The 24,328-nt window shown below is 44.5% G+C and overlaps 1 protein-coding gene and 1 long non-coding RNA gene across 3 annotated transcripts in view; one reads left to right on the forward strand and one right to left on the reverse strand.

Annotated features, from left to right (window-relative positions):
* LOC146059975 (uncharacterized) overlaps window positions 1-24,328 on the forward strand; it is a 175,331-nt gene that overhangs the window by 63,942 nt on the left and 87,061 nt on the right. The window contains exon 3 of one of the 2 annotated variants that reach the window (XR_014470340.1): window positions 8,718-9,266. The exons of the other annotated variant lie outside the window; for it this stretch is intronic. This is a non-coding gene — a long non-coding RNA (uncharacterized LOC146059975). Of the gene's footprint in view, window positions 1-8,717; window positions 9,267-24,328 lie in introns of those variants that run through there. 2 annotated transcript variants of the gene reach the window in all.
* The window catches only part of TSPAN2 (tetraspanin 2), a 167,342-nt gene continuing 151,661 nt past the window's right edge, over window positions 8,648-24,328 (reverse strand). The window contains exon 8 of the mRNA XM_083172713.1: window positions 8,648-9,183. Coding sequence (XP_083028839.1) covers window positions 9,118-9,183 — 66 coding nt within the window. The 3' untranslated portion in view covers window positions 8,648-9,117. The remainder of the gene's footprint in view (window positions 9,184-24,328) is intronic.

Raw genomic sequence — 24,328 nt, forward strand, 5'->3', positions numbered from 1 at the left:
CGCACCAGCTACCTTCCAGGAAGCAGCCAAAGCCCGTCGCAGCTGCGATTGGACAAGCGGGGACCCCATAACTCCATGGCTACCATGATAGGAAACAGCTCCAGTAGGAGCAGGTCCCTGTTCAGACCATTTTGCAACCACTCTGAAGGCCACGCCTGCGCGCACCAGCTACCTTCCAGGAAGCAGCCAAAGCCCGTCGCCCCGGCAGCATCAGTGTATAGCTGAAGCGAGTAGTTGTCAACGGCGGGAGCCATCCAGATCCTTATGCCGTTGAAATCCTCTAAGAAGGAGGACCAGACGGCCAGGTCTCGCCTAATCTCTGCTGAGAGGCGTATGAGATGATGAGATCTGTTGACTCCCGCCGTTGCCGGCTCCAGCTTCCTACAGAAAAGCCTTCCCATAGGAATAACCTTGCACGCAAAGTTAAGCTGGCCTAGCAGGGACTGAGCTTGACGCAATGTGACCTTGCGCGATTCTCTGAACGTGGCAATAGTTTCCTTCAGCCTAAAGATCTTATCTGGGGGAAGGCGACATAACCCCAGCCGGGTGTCGATCTGGATCCCCAGAAACGACAAGCAAGTCACAGGACCTTCCGTTTTCTCTTCCGCAATTGGCACACCAAATTGCTGGAAGAGAGAACGCATGGTTGCAAGGAGGTGGGCGCAGTGTCCCGAGTTCGGAGGGCCGACGCACAAAAAATCATCCAGGTAGTGGGCGATCCCGCCCACACCGGCTGATTTTTCGATGCACCAGTGCAAAAAGGTACTGAACCTTTCAAAATAAGCACAGGATACCGAACACCCCATTGGCAAGCATTTGTCAATGAAGTATTCCTCGCCTATGCGAAAGCCCATGTACCTAAATGCGCTGGGGTGCAAAGGAAGGAGTCGAAAAGCAGATTCAACGTCCACCTTTGCCATAAGGGCCCCCATCTGGAATGAACGGACCATATCCAATGCCTCGTCAAATGACTGGTAAGTCACTGAACAAACCTCCTCTGGGATGGCGTCATTCACAGAGAAGCCTTCTGGGTAAGAAAGGTGCTGGATTAACCTGAATTTTCCAGCAACCTTCTTAGGGACTACCCCCACTGGAGATATCACTAGCCCCTCTATGGGGGGGGCTGGGAAGGGGCCTGCCATGCGCCCTAGGCAAATTTCCTTTTCTACTTTCTCTTTGAGAACTGACGGAAAGGAACGGGCGGACTGCAGGTTCCGAAAGGACCCACCCCGAACTTCCCCTTGAACAGGTAAAAGAAAACCAACTGTAAAACCTTTTAACAAGAACTCAGCAACCTCTCTATTTGGGTACAGGCGGAGCCATTGACGCATGGCGTCGGCCTAGACCGGGGTATGCGCCCTAGCGAGGTGCGCCTGCGGGAGAGGGTTTGTGGGCCGATTGTCCTCCCGCCCCTCTAGCGGGGCGGTTACCTCGAAAGCAGGTCGACGCCGGGTGATTGCCAGAACAGTTTATGCAAACGTGCTTATACTTGCATCTCTGGCCTTGCTGGCAAAAGGAATTGTTAAAGGCATAACACTTCCCTTTTGCCATACCCGGGGTAAATGCCCTGCCCCCCGGGGGAAAGCGCTTCTGCGTCTGAGCGTCTTGCGCCGGTCTCTGCTGGTTAGGTGTGGCGGATACCACTGCCGCCTGTTGCCTAGATCCCTCAGCCGCCTCAGTATGTAGTCTAAACACCTCCATCCAGACTTCGACGTCCTTGCAGCCGAAATCCATAACATGAAGACAGTCCTGCTTTCTGCGGAACTGGTCGTCATATGACCTCCATGCTACACCCCCGTACCTTGTGTACATATCATGCACCATATGAATATACCTAATGATATTCATATGCTCATCTGGGCGGTCTTCTAGGTAACAAGCTGCAAAGACGCAGAAGCCTGCCAGCCAATTATCGTACGAGCGGAAAGCCTCTGACCCAATTCCACCCTTGGCCTTTGCTGCTTTATACGCTTTCTTGGACTCGTCAGTTAAGCTGAACAAGTCCACGAAGTCGCCCTTCTCAATCTTTATACGGCAGCTCTCCCTAAGGCCACGCAGCACTTTGGTATAATCGCAGTGCACAACTGAAGGCAAATTCCTCCTCTTCCTCTCCCTGCGGGAAATGGCACCTCTCTTGCGCTTGCCACGGCCTAACTGGCGGCCCGCCTCCTTTTTTGCGTACCTTGCGGCACGTTTCCTTGCCTTCGTGGTACTACCCACGTCTGAACCCGCTGCAGAGGAAGAGGAAGAACTAGATGTGTGGCGTGTGGAATGTGAGCCTGCCGTGGAGGAGTTACACCTATCATCCCCCTCCTCCTCAGTGTCTTCCTCACCTGTGTCCTCGGGCTGCGCAGCCCATGTGTCGTCGTCATTATCTTCTTCCTCTGCCTCAAACTCCTCCTCCTCATCATCTTCCTCATCCTGCATCCGTATATCTGCAGGTACAAGAGCAGAAGAGCGCCTCCCGCTGCGTCTGCTACCAGAGCGGGATGATTGTGAAGCCCTACCCCCCAGGCCCACCGGCCGGGAAGGACCTGGCTGCTCTGATTCTAACTCCCTAAATGCATTCACAAACGCTGCGCAACCGGGTATGATCTCTCCCCTAGTGTTAGAGGACCTGCGCCTGCCTGAGCCAGAGCGCCCTGTCTGCTCAGGGGGACCATCAACAAGTGGAGCCAGGGCACCAGCTACTGAGGATAATGCTGCCGACAGAAAAGCAGGGTCAAAAGAGGGGGCTGCATTCCTTGATCTACTAGCTGCTCTGTGCGCAGAAACAGCGCCCTGTCGACCACCACGTCCAGAGGGCTGCCCTCTGTGACGCCTGCTGCTCCTCTTACTGCCCTCCTCCTCACTCTCTCCCCCTGCTTCTAGGGCATCCCTATACAATGCGCCCCAGGAGGATCGCTGGCTATCTAAGAGGGGCCTGCGCGCTGTCCCCTGCACGGTGTCCCTGTCCCCCCTTGCCGCGCTGTGCCTGCCCCTGGGTGAGCGGCCGCGTCCCCTGGCTGGCCGCGCCATGCCAGAGCGGTCCGCCGCTACCCGCTCTACAGACCCTGCTCTCCCGCTCCTAGTGGCAGCAGACCGCCGCCTCCCGCTGGCTTCCGGCTCAGCCGCCTCGGCCGGAGCCGCCGGTTCACCTGATTGACTGCGGCGCGCCCGTCCCGTCGACGGGCGCACACCGCGTGACGCCATACCACCGCGCTCAGCCGCCCTACCTCTCGTGCGGCGCCCCGCCGCAGCAGACCCGCGTCCGCGAGCCCCTGAGGCAGAACGCCCGCTCGCAGGTAAGGCCCCAAGCGCAGCGTCTCTGGGCTCAGGTGTACTGGCTGCCTCCTGGCCTAGGCCCGAATCCTGCCGCAGACGGGCGGGCGGGCGGACATTACGCCGAGGGCGCGGGGAGGGGGACTGCCTAGCACGGGGCATCTCAGCAAAATTTCACAGTGATCACGCTAAGCTAACTCTCGAATAAAGGGGCACCTAAGCAGGCAAGTATACAAGAGCTACAGGCTCTACGTCTACTCACCAAACTTTCTGAAGAAAAAGAGGCTGACTCCTCCTCTTTCAGCTCTGATAACTACAACTGACAAGACATCTATCCCAAACCCATAGGCTCCTTAAGTCACATGCTCCTGGCTAGCCACACCCCTACTATCATGTTTAATTCACTACATGGTCTATTCAGCCATTACGTTGTTCGACTTATTGTACAGTAATAACTCCATATACAAAAGGATCTTGGACCATTCAACAGAACCACGTATCTCTAAATAGTGCATATGTGTCATACGCAGAGGAAAGGATATAATCCAAGTCCATAAAGAAATCAATTTTCTTAAACCAATCATTAATCGTTGGAGGAGAGGAGGAGCGCCATCTCACCGGGATACTTGATTTAGCAGCCTTATTTACATGGCAAAGCAGGGATTTTGATATCACGTGGGAGGTGCATGGGAGAGGTGAAACAACCACTGGGTTTTCCCATAATAATCGCAAAGAGTTTAAAAACCTCAGACCAAAAAGGAAGTATGAGGGGGCATTGCCACCATATGTGGAATGGGTTGCCAGGAGCCCTAGAGCATCGCCAGCAGATATTGGGAACCCCGATCCCAATCTTAGAGAGGACATCCGGGCATCTGTACCAGCGAGACAACAGTTTGTATTGGGTCTCCCGGATTTTACACTAGGGGATCAGGCATGTGCTAAGTGGAAAATTTTTAACCCAATTGGTTTCACCAACCTCTGCACCCAGTTCTTGGTCCCAAGTCATTCAAATTAAGATTGTATATTAATGAGATAGTATGGTAGGGAGGGGACATATTAGCACAGAGGAGATCAAGAGGGGTAAGAGACATACGAAGTCTTTTACAATGTTGGCGGCATTTACAAGTCTGCCATTATTTCAAATCCCTTGGCCCCAGACGGGCCAAGGGATTTGAAATAATGGCAGACTTGTAAATGCCGCCAACATTCCGTGTCAGTTAAGTTCCAATCAGTATGGCCCTCAGCACCAGGACCAATAGCTAAACGATCTAAGGTCCAACCCAGGGGGGACGCCACTATGTGCTAAAAAGGATATATTCGATGAGGACTTAGATGAAATAGAGGGAGATTTCCTAAGGGAGTTCCAGGAATGCAGAATAGGACCTATAGTGGGGTGATTAAGACTAGGAGGGTTAGGGAGCCATGGAACCAAGGAAATAGGCATAGACATTCCCTGTTGTTCAATCTGGATCCAGTACTTCAACACATCTTTCCTTGACCACTCTTGTTAGTAAGCAGGTATGGTAGTATCCCTGGATATTGGGGAGCCGAAGACCTCCCAAGGTGTTGTCCTTAGGCATGGTCTTTTTCCACCCCATACAAAATCCCAGATGATGGCCTGGACATCCAGAATCCAATGCTGAGAGATTTTAATGGGAAAAATCCCTCTTTGTGGGGTGGAGGACACATCAAACGTCGGACATCTAGTGAGTGTGGAGCAGTTGTCTTACCTTTAGCGATGTGATTTCAGGGAGGGAGAGCCCGGAGCACATGTCTAGGCAGGGATCTAAGGCCCAGTTCGGGTCTCCTCCAATTACCAGGATCCCCTCCCGGAGAGATGACATCTTATCGAACATCTTCTCAAGGAAGGCTGGTTGGCCCTGGTTCGGAGCGCTAATATTAACAATGGGTAAAATTTGGTTAGCTAGAGTACATTTAACGAGAAGGCATCTACCCTCCTCCATTTGACGAACCACTATTTAGGAAACAGGTAGATGTTTAGCAAAGAGAATTGCCACTCCCTTAGATTTGGAATGTGAGTAGTGGCAATAAAAAGTGGTGGGTAAAAAAGTGATTGCTAAAGTTTGGGCTCTGTATCATAGTGTCGGTAGTGTGTTTCTTGGACTAAAACAATATACGCTCTCTCGGCATCGATAGAGCGGAGGCCTTGCAGCTCCTGCTGCCAGTTAAAAGGGTCCTCTCCATCAGATCTGTGCCCAGGTAATTTGTACCCCCCAGGACTGCCATCTGAAATTGTGGGTGCCGAGACTGAAAAAATAGGCAGGGCCCCCCTTCCTTTTCTCGAACACTTGGAATGTCTGGTGAGACCTCTGGTGTCTGCAGCACGGGTCACACTACTCAACATCTACATTGCTTCATGGGAATTGTGAGCTTTGTTTATTACAAATTATACTTTATAAACTCCAGTCCACCCCTGATGGCTGCCCTGGTACCCCTCCCCCTCTCTCGGCACCACTGACTTTAAAAATATCTATCTATCTATCTATCTATCTATCTGTCTGTCTGTCTGTCTGTCTGTCTGTCTATGTTAGAAGCTGTAGAATATATTAAGGGGAGTATTCAATTAAGGCTGAAACTTGGGGGATGTGCAATTATTCACATTGCAGATAATTATCAGAGGGAAAACCTCACTAATATTTTATCACATTTCTTTGGGTTGGGATGATAAATAAAAAGATAAGACCTGGGCGCTATTATGGTGCAGCTGTTCAATGGGGAAATGTTGAACCCCCAAAGAACCAAAAAGACAAACACAACAATTTGATCAGCACTTATGCTTCACTGAGTTAAATAAAAAAAAAAAATTATATAAAATAAGGCTAAGGTCAATAATACATTTCAATATTTAAATGCATGCAAATTAACACATAAAAACAATTTAAAAGGCCATGATAATTATTAAGTGCTCCATTTCAGGAGAATACCACACCTCATGGACTCAATAAAAGGTAAATAGAGTCAATGTCCCGGTCAAATACCTAGCTTGAAAGTATCCTGGAATGTTTCATATCCAATATATTGCTGTTTTAAACGATATGTTTGATATTAGGCAAGCTCCTGAAGAAAATGTGGGTGCTTCTATATTGAAACGCGTTGAGCTTTGTTCCAGTTGCCTTGATTCCACACCCAAGATCATTGCTTTTTTATCCCAGATTGGCTTTTTAAAAGGGACTTCTCCAGGTACCATTTGCTCTGCGTACAGCGAGGGACTAGCCTTTTCCACTACACCCCTCCATTGTGGTGACCTTGTCTAATATCAAGCAGATCCCAGTAATATATCTGTCAAGAAAGAGAGATGGCTAGTTCCGAAGGGATACATCACCCTGCAGCAGCAGTACACTGTTTTTAAAGAAGCCTCCCATGGGGATCTGAAGATAAGCTCCAACGCGCCTCTGTCATGTTTGTCAGGCCTCCGCTGTTCCAACACCCCTGACAGAGGTTGTGCTATACATGCAGACAGTGCTGTAACTAGACATTTTGGTGCCCTGTGTCAGAAAGGGAATTGGTGCCCCCCCACCCCTACTCAAAATAGGGACAATCTACGCAGAAGATACCTGCAAAACAATTAAGGGCATTGCTTAATGGGGAAGGGGGTGGCCATATAAAATTATCGATTGAAATTATGTCACACAGTAGTAACACATTGCACCAGGTAGAGTGCTTCTACACATTGTACCAGGTAAAGCCCCTTAGACACACTGCGTCAGGTAGAGCCCCTTAGGCACAATGCACCAGGAAAAGTCACTTAAACACACTATGCCAGGTGGAGCCCCTTAGACACACTGCACCAGGTAAAGCCCCCTATACATATTATACTAGGTATAGCGCCCCCGCTACACAAATTATGCTTGGCAGAGCCCCACATTAGACAGTACGCCACGACAGAGCCTTGTTACACATTACGCCAATCAAAGCCCCCGCCATACGTTACGCCAAGCAGAGTCCCCATTACACATTAAGTGGAATTGTAGAAAATTACAGAGATTAATCTGTTCATCTTAATCTGTGTGCAAATGGCTGCTAAAAAGAAATATGTTGCGGCATGTGCTTTTACATTGGTGTCCCTTGTGTTATGCCATCATTTACTTCTCAACATAGCATCTGGAAATTAAGTGGCATTACTAATTAATTTTGAAACTTTTTATTTTCTAAAAACTAGCCACACAAGATAAGCACGAGCCACAGTTAAACATGAATATAATGAATATGATATAGTTTATATTTCAAAATACAGAAATGTTCTTTAAACTCACAGGCTTGGTGCAATGCGCACAGGACCACGCACTGCATCAGACTTGCTGTCAATCACATGCAATTTGAACGCTTTTCATGCGACAGTGACATGAAAAAATCCCAAATTGCATGTGAATCGCCCGATTTTATGTAATGTGGCATGATGAGCCAGATGGTGGGTCCAAATAATTATTCTCTTAAAGAAGAGGTAAAACTGTAGTAAGGGAAGTGCATTGTCTTAAACTACTGCAGCTATTTAAGATTTTCAGAGCGAAATTGAGTCCCGGTTCAGAATCACTTTAGGGTTCTGAGTGGAAACAAGGGGTTATTCAAACCTGATCATTCGGAGGTGAATTCGCATGGTGGCCGAGATACACTACCCCTATGTATGAGCCGCAATGCTAGTGTGTGACGCTGGTCAGCAATGAAAGCCTGTTGCATTTTTTTTTTTATTGCTGGCAAGGTGATTAAAGGAAGGTGGTATCTGGCCGTACCATGGAAGTGCCAAGAAAAAGGCTAGATGTGCCAAAAAAATGATATCGTTAAAAAACGCAAGTGTGCCCAGGCAGTTTAGGGGAGGATGGTGACGGTTGCAACAGCAGGATATGCCAGATAAGTCTCTGGCTACTCTTAACCTGTGATGACTGGTGCACAGTGGAACAATAATGAAATGGTTAGCATCTTACGAATGTTTTACATATATTCTGGCAATAGATCAGTACATCTATTAGCACATCGATCACATTAATTCCTTATGCGGGATTTCACTCTGGCAGAGTCTACCTGAACGATGTACTTTAAAGGAACCTAAAGCCAAACGGCTTTGGGTTCCTTTAAAATATATATTTTTTTAAATCGATAAAAATAGATTTTTTTAAAAAATTCAAAAAACAGGTAAAATCGTGTCATTTGGACCTGTTTACATGCAATTCAAAACCCAAGTTAAAAAAAAAAAAAAAATCCAAATTACGAAAAAATCTGAACCAAAACACTTGAGGATAGTTTAGGCAAAACCAAAATGCACTACAGGAGTCCAAGCAGATATGTACTTTTTATTTTACCTTTCAGTACATTCATAGCTGTTGTAGGTTAGTTATAAGTTATTTAAAAAAAATTAGGCACATTCATTTATGTTTTTGGATATTAATATTTTTAATAACCAAATGCTCAAAACAGTCTCAAACATTGTACTTTCTTTACAGTAACTTTACAGCAATATTGACGGTTTCAGTTAAATAGAAGGAACTGCATCGAAAGGTAAGGTCTCAGTCATTTGTACACAGGGAGAGAAAAGAGGAGAGCTGAAACTTTATACAGTAGTACATTACATAATGCTATTTGCTATGTGGCATTGCCTCCTTAAAGCATTAACCATTAAATGCAATATTTCAAAAAATTCTGAATCAAACAATATTAGCTCTTCAGAGCAATGGGTTTTATAGTATATTGCATAGCTTTACACAAAACACAGCTTAGCATTTTGCTTATTTAACATTGCTTGGGCAAGAAAGATTGTCCGAGCTGACAGGTGTCTAACAGTCCCTGTGCCAGCAGGTAGCATTGTGATCCAGGTCGGAGAACAAGGCGAAATCTTTTTGCTGATCAGAGCATGTCACTAGAGTTGCGAATGGCACAGCAGAGAACCAAACTGAAGACCATTCCGAAGATCTGTCAAGAAAAAAAAAATATAATACTTAATGTCAGAGGCCAGTGATGTTACTATATTTAGCAAGATAATGGCTGACATTCAGGGCTGCCGAAAGGGGGGGGGGGGGGGGGGGGGGTAGCGGGTAATAACTACCTGGGCCCGTGATTGCTGGAGGGGCACGGCGGGGGCCCTGATCTGACCCCCTCCTGGGTGGCAGCAGCACACACGCACTGCATGTGGTTTACTGACAGCAGGGGGGGAACCCCAAGCAGATTTTTAAAAATTATTTATTTTTCAAAATTTTTTTTTTTTACACAGTGCAGCATCGCATGCATCTGACTGATCCGTGCGATGCTACCGCTTCATATGTATTTGGCAGACGTAAATACGGATGCCAAATATGAATGTATATGAATGGCTATAACATCATCAAATACGAATATGGAGTATAGGGCAGCTTTGTAAATTTGCCGTATTCTCCATTCATATTCGCGGGTTCGTACGGGGATCGGCCGTATATTGCCACTCTCAGTAAATTTCTTATTTTGTATCTTAGATTAAGATTAGATTGTTGGGGAAAAAAAATCTTCCTTACAGGTATTTGATAAAGGCCCTTAGAGACAGTGGCGGTTTCTTTCACATGTGTCAATTTCCATAAAATGTTGAAATATGCTAGAAGCAGATTGGATATATACAAGCATAATAACGCAGAGATGGAGACGAGCTTGCCGTTACTGTTTTGGCAGGATTCTAAACTTATTATGAGGGCAATTCAAATAGACCTAAAAATTCACACAACTATATCTTGAAAGCCAACCATGTCAGAAGCATAGCACACTTCCACCCAAGAAAACAAAAACATTTGTAATAGGCATAAATTACTATTTGATCATTTATTTTCCTAGTTGGAGTCCAAACTATGGGCCTTATTCTGGTTCACTCCTTCTGGCAAATTCCTTCTTAGATGGACAAAACCATGTGCACTGCTGGGGGCAGATGTTACTTGTGCAGAGAGAGTTAGATTTGGGTGGGGTTTTACTTCAAAGTGAGATCTATATTGCAGTGTAAAAATAAAGCAGTCAGTATTTTTCCTGCACAGAAACAAAATAACTCACCCAAATCTAATTCCCTCTGCACATTTTACATCTGCCCCCCTGCAGTGCACATGGTTTTGTCCATCTAAGAAGGAATTTGCCAGAAGGAGTGAACCAGAATAAGGCCCTATTTTCTTAATGAACTGAAAGTTTCACAGATTTGGTAATAGGTCCAATAAACTACTGCACAACCTATTATGAGGGTAATGTTCCCATGCATCGGTTAAATCTTTAAAAAAATCTTGATGGCTCCTTAGCTAAATGTTTTAGATTCTTCACACATTTTACTCCACACTATACTCTGCCCCTCATATAGACAAAGCTAAACAGTTGTTTATCCATTAATCACTACCGATTCCCCAGCTATCAACAGACTAATCCCAATCCATAATGAAAGAAGCTATATTAGGAGTTATTCACTGTCTTAAATCAGGAAAAGCTCCTGGACCAGATGGTCTGACTAATGAAAATGATAAAATATTTAGCTCCAAAAATAACTGGAATATTGGGGGAAATTTACTAAAGGAAATGTGTAAAAAATAGGTGTATTTGTATCCAGAAATACACTTAATTTTGACATTTACTATCCCGAAAATACAGTAATTCGTATTCGTATTGATGTGCTATCAATACGACTACGAATCGCCGTATTTTTGGGATAGTAAATGTCAAAGATAAGTGTATTTCTGGATACAAATACACCTATTTTTTACAAATTTCCTTTAGTATATTTCCCCCATTATGTCCAGTGTTTAACTTCTTCTTACCTGGAACACCCCCACCAATGCACTTTAACTCTGCAACTCTGCAAACTCTAGCTGATCGAGTTAAAATTCTCCTTACCGAGCCCGTGTCTCTCCTGCCCAATATGTGCACTTCGACCCCTCTCTCTCAGTTGAATGCCCAAAATGCCACTGTGCATCTGCCTCTCTGATCCACTGTCTATGGGACTGCCCATATGTACGCCGTTTCCGGTGTAAAATCATAAACTACCTTAAACGTCTATTTCACATCAGCATCGTCCCTGATCTGGCAGCATGCATATTGGCTGATTTCACAAATTGGAATTTTGGTCCTAACAAGTATCACATTTTTAAACTCGCAACTATTATAGTAACAGTAGCGAAAAAGATAATACTAACGCATTGGCTATCCCGTACCTCCCCATCTCTCTCAGAGGTTCAACAAAAACTTCATCAACTATTATACTTCCATAGGAAGACAGCCTTATCTTCACCTCACACTAGTCTTGCCTCCTTTTACAAAACATGGGCCCCCTTTATAGCTGATCTTGACACCTCAGTACAAGACTCAATTCTACGAATTTTCGACAAGATAGAGACAACGAAGTATACAGAATGCACATCTTCAACCTCAGAAACCACATTCCCAAGTTCCAACGTATTCAATTTACCTACCGCTATTTAGCTTTAAATTCTCTATCTCATGAGAAATACAGTCGTCTTCCTCCCCACCTTCTAACCTATGTGTTCCGACCACTGTGTCCTCACCCATGTCTTCGTCTTTGTCCTTTATGTTATTGGTTTAATCACTTATTTGATGTTATGTAAAATATGCATATTCCCATTGTTACCAGAAAAGTTTTTCTTAGGAATCTAAGTCTAAGCTAAGAAGAAGTTTCATCTATTATTAGTTTAGAATATGCAAATTGTAAGATGTGAAAATTGTTCTTTGCAAATCTTTGTAATGAGTACATACTTATACTTTTTATATGGTTGAAAAATGTAATAAACAGTTATTTTAAAAAAAAATAAAGGGGCTAGACAAGGATGCCCATTATACCCACTACTATTCGCGATAGCCCTGGAGCCCCTAGCAATGGCCCTACACACACCAACGTCGATCACAGAAGTAGTAGCAAAATTGAAGGAAGTCAAACTTAGTCTATTTACAGATGATATGTTACTATTTATTTCCAATCCCCAGGGGTTCATACCAGAAATTAAAACTACTGTTTCATCAATAACTTTGGCTTTTTTTAGGGTTCAAGAACAATTATAACAAATATCAACTCTTCCCATTAGGCACTGACCAATCACATTTTCTCTCATCCATTACAGTTTTCTATATGTTGCTCCTCCCTCAAATATATAGAAATACTGTAATGACTGTTTGAACGATGGCATCCCAATGCTTTGTCTGTTATGCAGTTACAAATCTCGTTTGAAAAGATGCTAACCAACTGGTCCAAGCTATCCCTATCCCTAACAGGTATGCTTGCAGTAATATAGAGAGTTGACTTTCTCATGCTCTAATATGTATTTCAGATGTTACCTCTTCTTTTATCCAAACAAGATTTGAAAAAAGGTTAACTCAATATTCTCCAAATATCCTGGTCCGGAAAGAAACCGAAAATGTATTTAGCTAGACTTCACCTCCCCAAAGCATAGGGTGGTTTTGGTATGCACAATATGAGCTCCTTCTCACATGCAGCTATTATCAGGTATATAATGGATTGGTATACGCAGAATCTCTTTCACCCATATGCTCCCACTGTTTGAATACACACGCTGGAACATCTAATACCAGTTCATATTTTGGATTATGTTATTTTTAGAGACTCTTATTCAGTGGCAGCTCCTACCTCTTTCAGGTAGGGGGGCTGCCTCAGGCCACAGGCACCCCCTCCCCTGTCACCGCCGCTACCTTCAGGTCCCCAGCGCCTGTCCTATGATGACAGGTGCCGGGACTGGCGCATGCGTAGTACAATCATATGTACTGCACATATGGCCAGCTTCTATGGGCTGCTTCGGCAGCAGCCCATAGAGGTAATCATGGTTCCGGCGCCTGTGCAATATAAGTTACTGGCACCGTGACAGCGCGTGTGCAGTACCGATATAGGTACTGCGTGTGTGCATTTGCTGTTTTTGCACGGCAGCCCGCAGCATGGCGTCCCGGAGGGAGGTAACACCTCCCAATGGGACTGCCTTTTTGACTGGCATGTCGGACTTCCAATAGGAAGTCACTGCCAGTCACAGTGAAGCCAGTGCAGTCTCACACCGGACATAATGGATATTTGTCCTAAATGTGGAATGAGAGAGTCAACCCTTCACACAATTTCTGTGACTCTGGCAAGATTAAGACATTTTAGGACAAAATAATTGGATATTAACCCTTTTTGAGTGCCAACATTTCTGTGAGAGATGTACAAAATATCTGCTCAAAATGCCAGCGTCGCTCACATTTTTTATGTAAATTCAAATAAAGAATGTTGTGTAAAAAAAAAGATACATTTTCCCATAAGGTAAATATTACAGGTCATTATGAAGAACAAAAATATTTGGTTGGCAATTTTCACACCTATTTTGATAAATTCACTTGGCACTCAAAGGGTTAAATATTTTGTTCTCTCTTAGACTGTCTACAAACCCTGTTTCATGTTTATTTTTATATTTATAAGTCTGGAACCTAGGCCCTAGTTGGAAATATATAACTCTCCTCCCAATTATTCTATTCTTTAGCTAAAAAACTAATTCTTTCCTACTGGATCTGTAAACAATTTTCAACAGTTGTTAGATTGAAGCATTCACTTTTAAATAACTTGAGAATAGGGGCGGATCTGTACTGTTTGTGTCCCTCTAGACCCAGTTGAAAACACGGCCCCTAATCCGCTATTCTATGTCCATAACTCATTATGATACTCCATAAATCTAACGTATATCCGTCTTGTCTAACACCCCCCCCCCCTCCTTACCCTCCTTTTTCCTTGCCAATTCTGAATGATTTTTTAAAATCATGTATTAGTTATTTCAATTTGTAAAACAATACAACAAACAAACTTTAATTGAAATGGTCATAATACACGGTTGGGACTCCGACAGGGAGGTGGGCGCACAAAGCCTCTTTCACGGTACAGGCTTGTTGTCATGGACCCCCATGAGGGAGAATCGCCCGTGTCAGTTGGGAACTAACTCTCGTGCAGTGGAACAGTCGGGATTCCGGTATCGGTGTACTGATTGTTGAAATCCTGAAAGTCGGGTAGTCATCCGGCACCTAAACTAGGAAACCCCAGGCTCCTCTGTCTTCTTACTTAATGTATCCATTTCTGTATTCTGATTGTTTATAGCTTTGTATATCTTAGTTGTTGATCCCCTGTATACAAATATGAATTGATGTTCCACTCATTCTTTGAACAGCTGCAAAGTTTTCTAGATCTATTATTTGATTGTGGAAATAATTTATACAACTGCAACTTAGAGTTTTGATGTGCTTTTCTATTGATATTCACAATTGTGCCACGACAATATCATATATTTTTTTGAATCACAAATCATAATCTGCTGCAAACAATTTCATAAGCAAACTGAAAAACTTGTTTTGGAAAAAAAGAAAAGATACTAGTCTATCAAAATCAGGTCTTCACAGAACTGGTTTGGGAATGAATTACATGCCTCAATCAAAGGATATTTCTCTGGACCTCAGTAAAAGAATTGTTAATGATTAGGCTAGAAAAGGTTGTAAAGAAATTTATTACAGCTTTGTCCTTCAACGATCCAGATAGTGAACACGTAGTCAAATCTCACCATTGTTTCTCATCCCAGGAGTGGTAGCCCAACAAATATTACTCCAAGAGATCACAAATAACACTAAGGCAACATCAAAGAATTGTCAGGTCTCTAGTTCAATGGCTAACGGCCCTTATTCAGAGCTGATGGCAGTACAAATTTGTTCACAAAATGGGTTGTACCATGTGCACTGCAGGTGGGGCAGATGTAACATGTATGGAGAAAATTAGATTTGTGTGGGGTGTGTTGAAACTGAAATCTAAATTGCAGTGTAAAAATATTGCAGCCAGTATTTACCCTGCACAGAAACAAAATAACTCACCCAAATCTAACACTCTCTGCACATGTTACATCTGCCCCACCTGCAGTGTACATAGTTTTTCCCATTTTGAGAACAAATTTGTACTAATAAGGGCAAATGTCAGTCTCCATGAGTCCACCATTAGACAAAGACTATACAAAAAGACAATACAAGTAATCACAAACTGCTAATATCCAAGAACAATCACATCCTTGAAAAAGCTGCCCCTAGAGGCCGTGAATTGTGTTGGAAGCTGCTACTCTCAAGGCCCCTAACTGTCATTATTGCACTGTGCACTTTCTGGATCCAACCAGCCGCCTTCATCCTCCTAACATCGGAGAACTGCTTATTGGGAAAATCCCCATCACTTTCCTCAAACCATCATGATTCTTAAAGTGGAGAAAAGATTCATCTACCTCACCCAACGGAGATCACAGCTATACATGCAATCCTAAAACGGATACAAGACACCCAGGTGACCCACAGTGGTAATTATATCTACCTCCAAAATATCTTTTTGAATCCAGTGGAAAGCTAACCCATTACTCCCCCACAAGAACTGTACCCCCAAATTGATACACCATCTAGGCGGTATTATAGGAGCGGATCCTAACCATCACCCATACAGTGGCTTATAAAGTTCCGTATATGAGAGTTTTTATATTCAATATATGTCTATGTAATTTTTATTGTTATCTATATGTACATTAAATGTTTTTTACTTTAATTCCTCATTGGTGAACGCTACTTTCCTTTCCTCCCTTTTTTTCTATATCTAGGGACCTACTCAGTCCCTCAAGTAGCAGCTCTATTTTGACCTCACACCCCACGGCAGCGCCCATCTGACCGCTCTAGGGTGGTCTTGTGTTTGTTAAATATCCAAGAAGAATGTTGCTGACTTTACCCTGGGGGTAAATATACTAAGATGGGAGTTCTATTGAAGATGCGATGTTATGCATAGCAACCAATGAAATTCTTCTTATTGATTTTGCACCTTCTAGAGGATAATATAATCTGATTGATTGCTATGGGTGTTCTTTGTTCCTACTGAGCCAGTGTTCAAAAAGTGGCTATGGGATTATTCTTTCTGTCATGAGGTGTAGTCCAGCCTTAGTGTCTGCTCCTCCCTTGTCACAATAATGTCGGATAATGTCTGCCCCGTCAACTCAGGTAAAAGGATGTGTGCCATGTCAGGTATTACAGTGGAGCAGTATGTAAAGGAAACTCACCAAGATGATGGAAACAATCTGTGTTCTGTTCCTCCAGACTATATTCCCCTAGTTGGACGATGGTGCCGGAGTTGTGTGCAGATAAGTATGATGTGTGAGTCAGAGCCAGATTAAGGCTCCAGGGGGCCTGTGGTACTTAAGACAAAGGGGGGCCCTAAGGACTAAATAAACATACACACAGCTTACCTACATACATACACACACACATGCACCCACATCATATATATATATATATACAGTGGTCGAAGTGGGGCGGTATACGGGGGTTTGCCATACCGCCACTTTAATCTGAAGATAAAAAAAAAAACTTTTTTTCCCCCCTCAGGATGCTCTCTGATCACTCAGCAGCGCATATTGTGCTTCTGTAATACCCCTGTACAACGGGGCAGTCTGGCAGGGGACGTTGATGGACAGGGGGGTGTCCGAAGGTGCGCACTATATTCACTCTTTACTTTTCCATACCCCCACTTCAAAATTTCCACTTCGACCACTGTATATATATATATATATATATATATATATATATATATATATATATATATACTGTACATACATACATACATACATACAACACACACAGGATACATAAATACATACATACATACATTAATGCATACACTCACAGCATACATACATTCATACACACACACCACACAAAAGAGGGCAGGAGGACATCACTCACTCCTGGGGTCCATGTAAGCACCGAGCTGCTGCTGCTGCTGGGGATCCACATGGCTGCTGGTGCCTGTGATTTGCGGAGAGCTTTCTCTGCCAGGATCAGCATCACTGCACCTATCATTCCGCGTGGGTGGCCCGAGACGTGCAAAGACAGAGACAAACCTGTATCGCTTGACAGGGGCCCTTAAGAGACGGGGGGGGGGGGGGGGGTTTAAGTACCCCACCCCCCCCTTAATCCCGCTCTGGCATGAGTAAGTGAAAGTTAAGGGAGGCTAAAGAACACTGGGGTTATTCATAATGATATTTAATAACCAGGTTCAACCATCACAATACAGTCATGCTTAAATAGTAATTCCAGAGTAGGGAAATGAGTAAATGCAGCTGTGGCTCTTTGGCCCTTATTCTGATCGGTGCGGATATATCCGCGTGCGTTCGGCCCGCCGATGTTTTGTGTCTGCGCATGTGCAGAGGCGTCTCTGCGCATGTGCGAGCGGGGCGTACGGCGAAATTCCGCATGATATGTGAACACTCCGAACAGGGGGTGGAGAGGGGCGTGAAGGGCTATTTGGGCTCATTACCATATGCATACGCCCCGCGTTTCATGGGAGTTCCCATGAAAACGCTGGGCGTACGTATGGTAATGCGGCCGTGACGCACGTGTAGGGGGCGGACATATAACATCGCCGGATGTCAGCTGCCCGCCCAGATCTCTGCTTTTGCACGGAAAAATGTCCGTGTGGTCTGAGGTTGCGGGTGCTAGTGGAGCACTCGGTCCTGCATTCGATGGTCTGCGACCATCGAATGATGGGGGAGGTTCCCTTAGATGGAGGAGGCGTATTCCGTGAAAAATACACGTGCGGTCCGTTCGGACAGCTTCTTACCGCATACGGACAGAGTTGGCGATCCGTATGGAAGGCGGGGTTTCGCACGCACGGTCCTGGCCGCATAATCGGCTCCGACCGCACCGATCAGAATAAGGGCCACTATCCGATTGTAGGAGGGGGCTGCCACTGGACATGATACCAGAACCCCTTTGCAGCCGCCGCTCACCTGCTGGCTGCTCCCAGTCACCATGCGGTCGCAGGGGCCTGTACAATATAGATGACAGGCACTGAGACCGTTGCATGCTCAGTACTGCACATCTGCATACCCCCAGCGTCTATGGGCTGCTTTGGCTGCAGCCCATGGAAGCCAAATCACGGTCTTTGGGCCTGTACAATGCAGATGACAGGCACTGGGACCGGTCGTATGTGCAGTATCGGCCTAGGTACTGCACATACGCATACCCCAGGTTCTATGGGCTGCTTCGGCTGCAGCCCATAGAAGCCAAAGAGGCAGCCCTGAGGGAGCGAACACCTCCCAATCGGACTGCCTTGGATGACTGGCAGGTAGGAATTCTTATAGGACGTCACTGCCAGTCACAGTGAAGCCAGTGCAGACTGCGGGGGTTATTTTGGATCACTCCTTCTGGCAAATTCCTTCTTAGATGGACAAAACCATGTGCACTGCAGGGGGGCAGATGTAACTTGTGCAGAGAGAATTCGATTTGGGTGAGTTATTTTGTTTCTGTGCAGGGAAAATACTGTCTGCTTTATTTTTACATTGCAATATAGATCTCACTTTGAAGTAAAACCCCACCCAAATCTAACTCTATCTGCACAAGTTACATCTACCCCACCTGCAGTGCACATGGTTTTGTCCATCTAAGAAGGAATTTACCAGAAGGAGTGAACCAAAATAACCCCCTGCATCTGGCTTCACTTACACTGAGCACAGTGATGGATTTTACCTGGGGGCTGCAGTCCTGAGTAAATGTCCATGTGCCAAATATGTTTCATGATTTGGCACATGTACCAAAGATGTAAAGCACAATTTCTTACAATACAAATAAAGTTGATTTTGCATTTAAAAAAAATTCTGCTTCAAACCTTGCTGCTAAATCATTGAAACCTCGGAATTTATTACTTTAGGGCTATCTAGTTATAATATAGTAAGTTATTGACTCTGAACTGCAATATCTTTTTTATATCACCAGGTGTCACTATTGTCCATAGAAAACTGAACCATCAATTCTCTAGTTTGTGGTATAACTGTAAAATGTAGGTGAACCTATAAATTATATGACTGCATTGTGTAAGTTAATATTAAAAGGAACTAATGTTTATTGAATACCTATTTCTAAACACATTGGACAATGACCGTTAAAGCAGTATACTCTACAAATATGTAATCTCACTATACTGTAATTGCAGCACCAGGAAGCATCAGATAAGGAATATTTGCTGTCTTAAAAGCACACAAGGGAACATGGCTTAACCACACCTTACAACATTCCAAAGAAAGACCATGGACTTTTTAGACATGTGCGATCTTTGGTAAAAAAACGACCAAAATCGCACGTTTTCTAAAAAATCTTTTTGCCGCGAAATCGCACATTTTGAAGTGCCGATTTTTAGCCACACTTCAATTCGCATAAAGATGTTTTTCCCATTATAAAGTATACAAATCACACATGTAATAGGGTGCGATTTTTGGTAAACGTTACCAAAAATCACCCAAAAATTAGACCAGGTTCTGACTGGCGAATTTGACAGAACCATTGTGATCTGTGCATGGTTCTGTCCAAAAAAAGGCTTAAATCCCCCAAAAATGGGAGAAAAACGGAGTGGGGTCCCCCTTCCTGAGCACAACCAGTCCCGGGCTCAAAGAGCTGGTCTTAGTTTAATAAAATCACAGGGACAAACATGTTGGGGTTCCCTTGATTTTACAAAACCAGCACCAGGCTCAAGGGCCGGTCCTGGTTCCCAAAACACGAGGGACAAAATTACTAGGGGTCCCCCGTATTTCAAGAACCAGCACGGGGCCCAACCAGTCAGCAGGGTAATGCCACAGCCGAGGGAGAGTTTTTATACAAGTCCCCCCGGCCAAAGCATTCATCCCTCTGACTGGTCAGCATGGGCAGGGGTCCTGGGGACCCCCACAAAGAAGGGTTGTCCTCGATGCCCCTGGGCGGTGGGCATCGAGCTGATTATAGTGTAAAAAAAAAAAAGATAAACCATTGTATATTGCTGTGGCACTACAAGTCCCAGCAAGCCAGCACCGCATGCAGGGACTTGGAGAACCACAAGTCCCAGTATGCGGGGCAATAAAGGGCTAGCTGGGACTATCCAGGAAAACCTAAGTCCCAGTCTGGGGGCGGAGCTCCGAATGTAATCAAACCGGCCCCCAGATACCGGAGAGCATTGTAGAGGGTCCGGAGAAGCCCCGAAGATCAGCGTGGTGAGTATAATTTGCATCTACAGGTACCCGACTATGGATTCTACTGGAGAAGGCGACCGATCTTCTATCAAGTCAGGTGTGTTGGAATGTATGGGCTCCGTGTGTAATAAAGTTATACTGTAAGTGTGTCTGATTTTTTTTTAAACTATTTGTACTGCTGGGGCACTACTAGTCCCAGCGGGCCCTTCATTGCCCCGCATGCTGGGATTTGTGGTTCTCCAAGTCCCTGCATGCGGTGCTGGCTTGCTGGGACTTGTAGTGCAACAGAAATACACAATGGTTTATCCTTTTTTTTTACACTATAATCAGCTCGATGCCCACCGCCCAGGGGCATTGGGGACAACCCCGGACTTCAGCATGGGCAGGTAAGTTCTGGAGGGGGGACCCCTTCTTTGGGGGGGTCCCCACTTGCCCAGGACCCCTGCCCATGCTGACCGGTCAGAGGGATGAATACTTTGGCCAGGGGGACTTGTATAAAAAGTCTCCTCCCTGCTGTGGCATTACCCTGCTGGCTGGTTGGGCCCGGTGCTGGTTCTTGAAATACGGGGTCCCCTAGTCAATTTGTCCCCCGTATTTTGGGAACGAGGACCGGCCCAGGCATCCGGGGGGATTTGGCAAAAAAATAAACCGAGAACGCAAACCAGGACGAACTAAGCAGGAGCCGCATGCTGTCTTTGTTTAAATTGTGTGGCTCCGCCCCCAAATAGCGCTATTGGCCGGCTTGTGGCCTAGCGGCTTCTGATTGGCCACTAGGCCACAAGCCGGCCAATAGCGCTATTCGGAGGGCGGAGCCACATGATGTCAACAAAGACAGTGTGCGGCTCCTGCGCAGTTTGTCATGGTTCGTGTTCTCGGTTTGTTTTTCTGCCAAGTCCCCCTGGATGCCTACATGGAACGAAGAGGATGAGATCTACTCCGGAGGAGACTTTTAAGTATAATTTGCTTCCACAGGTACCCCTATGGATTTCTTCAGGACTGGACTATGATGGACTGACGGAGGGCGACCTATCTACGGGCTCAAGATAGGTAAGTATCTGTATGAAAGGGCTCAGGGTGTAATAAAGTTTTATTTTTATTGGGTGTCTGTATGTTTATTTAACTATTTGTATTGCTGTGGAACTTCAAGTTCCAGTGGGCCCTTTAATGCCCCGCATGCTGGGACTTGTGGTTCTCCAAGTCCCTGCATGCCAGGAAGGCTTACTGGAACTCATAGTTCCACTGCAATATACAATAGTTTCATTCTATTTTTTACACCATTTAATCAGCCCGGTGGCCACCGCTCCAGGGCCACTGGAGACAGCCCCAAACTTCAACCTGGGTAGGGTAATTCTGGAGGGGGGGGGACCCCTTCATTGGGAGGGCCCCCACTCCCCCAGGACCCCTGCCCAGGCTGAACGGTCAGAGGGTAATGTTTTGGCCGTGGGAACTTATATAATAAGTGTCCCTCGTCTGTGACATTACCCTGCTGGCTGGTTGGGCCTGGTGCTGGTTCTTAAAATACGGGGGACCCCTACTCATTTTGTCCCCCATATTTTGGGAACCAGGACCGACCCTTGGGCCTGGTGCTGGTTATAAAAAATAAGGGGAACCCCTATGCAAATGTTTCCCTGATTTTGTTTGGTTTTGGTTACGTCCATGGGGGGGACCCCACGCCATTTTTATTTATTTATTTATTCTTTTTTTACACACAGAAGCCTGCACGGATCTGATTGATCCGTGCAGGCTTCTGCCAAATACGCCAGGAAAATGAAGTGTATTTTCCTGGCGTATTTGGCTGTCAATTAGCGGCCATTTACCGCTAATTTGCGGCCATATTTTCAATATGGCCACTTAGTTAATTAGGAATCACCATTCTTTGGAATGGTGATTCCTATTCGTATTTACCGATGGCGTATACATTCGTATTTGTAAATACAAATACGAATGTGCCATAAATAAGAATATGAATTGTATTTTTGGCATAGTGAATGCCAAAAATACAAATACACCTAAAAAATAGTATTTTACTAGCCAAATATTTGGCTTCGTAAATTTCCCCCATAATGGTAAATACATAAAAAGGTCAACATGAGTTTTAACAATTTGGTTTTAACTTTTTGAACCTTTTCATAATTCCCACCATCCACGTAGACTATGAATGGGAAAGGTAAAGCATGCTGGGGTGTGGATTATTAGGTCAACAGTGTCTATGGGTGAGAGTAAAAATGTTGACATACAAACATGGTCGATATGCTCTAAGTCAGGAGTCTTTAACCTGTGGCGCACAAATTGCTGTACGGATTGCTCAGCACAGCTCGCTGCACACCCACGATGCCCCTGCCATGTGTGCTGAGCAATGCGTGCGGAACCGTGCATCGTCTTCCCCGGGAGCTATACACACAGATCGATCTGTGCTTCATTTCTAAGCGATCTAGTGAGATCGCTAGAAATGGGGCTGTAATCGCACCATGTGTATGTCCCTTAATGCATAATAAGAAGAAACCACAATAAAACATGCGTGAAAAGTTCATTCAGTCACCTTATCGTTTCCTTTAGCTAGAATGAAAGTGTGTCAGTCACTGACCCACATAAAAAGTAAACATTTAACTTCGTATCAAAGGAGAATACAGCTAAGAGATAACTGAGATCCGTGGAAAGTTATGGGCAGTGCTTGGGAAAATCATAAACAGGTTATGTGTGTGGCATGTACAGTATATATATAAAGGAGAGGCCTCGTACAAGGTAGCATTATACATAACCTGAAGGAACCTTCTTCCCACAGGCAAACTGTCATTGAGATTAACATTTTATTTCCATCACTGTAAAGTAAAAGCAGCCCCGTACGTGTTGGAGAGAGCAGGCATAAGTGTATCCGTTAACAAATATTTGTACATATTGTATATGGTTTAGCAAGATTTTGATAAACTCTATTGACTTCTTTAAATGGCTTACATGTTTACTATCAGATTAAAACAACTTGAATTTAACTCCACGAAATACTGAGGATGAGATCTATCAAAAATGAGAGAGAGATAAAGTACTAACCAATTAGCGCCTGACATTTTACATTCTGAGCTTAAAAAATTATAGCTACGAGCTATCAATGTATGCAATGTAGTAACCACCAATAATGTAGTATCAGGACCAAGTAGTGCTATATGTTAACGAGTAATTAACAAATCATATTAAGGGTGAGATTTATCAAAATTCAGTGAAAAATAAATAGGAGAGGGATAGAATACCAACCAATCAGGTTAGTCTTCTACCTCTCTCCACTGTATTTCTCACTGAATTTTGATAAATCTCACCCTGAATATGATTTCACCCATTGTTAATTACTTGTTAACATCATATACTGTAGCCCAGGGGTGGCCAAATGTCCTCAAGATCTACCAATGGTGCATGTTTTCCAGGCAACCTGTGGATCTATAGTAGGAATGAATGCAGCATGTTTTAAAATGTGACAGTAAGTAATGACTACAGCTGTGCACCAGCTAGGTAACCAGGAAAACGTGGACCGTTGGTAGATCTCGAGGACCGGTTTGGCCACCCCTGATATAGCACTACTTGGGCCTGATACTACATTATTGGTGGTTATTACATTGTTTGCTACAGCCCCTGAATGAGTCTCACTGTGCTTAAAGCATATTAATACCTCCATCTTGGTAGCAGTGTGAGAGAATTGCCCCTCTGGCAAACATTGGAGAACACATTGGGTGAAACTGTATAATGTTCTAGGCTTTTAGTTAAGCTCTTCTACTTTTAGCTATGAAATGTTTCTAATTTGCACACGTACTAAAAGTGTTAAAACACGGTGCAATTTTGTATTTCAATCTTGACTATACTGTACAATTAAAATTGTATGGAAAAATAGCCAAAATCTCACAGTGTTTCCCCTGCTTGCAATACCGATGCGTGGCTCGGTGAGGTCGGTATCGCATGGATAAATAGGCTGTGCAGGCAAGCCAATTTTGACTATCTCGCTTGTAATGTATTTGGCCTTAGGCCAAATAGAACATATTTCAAATTGCAAGTGAATATAGTCACGATTAGTGGTGAAAGTGTAAATTTAGAAGTGG

Source organism: Crinia signifera, chromosome 2, assembly GCF_055691185.1.
Source record: "Crinia signifera chromosome 2, ASM5569118v1, whole genome shotgun sequence".
Lineage (NCBI taxonomy): Eukaryota > Metazoa > Chordata > Amphibia > Anura > Myobatrachidae > Crinia > Crinia signifera.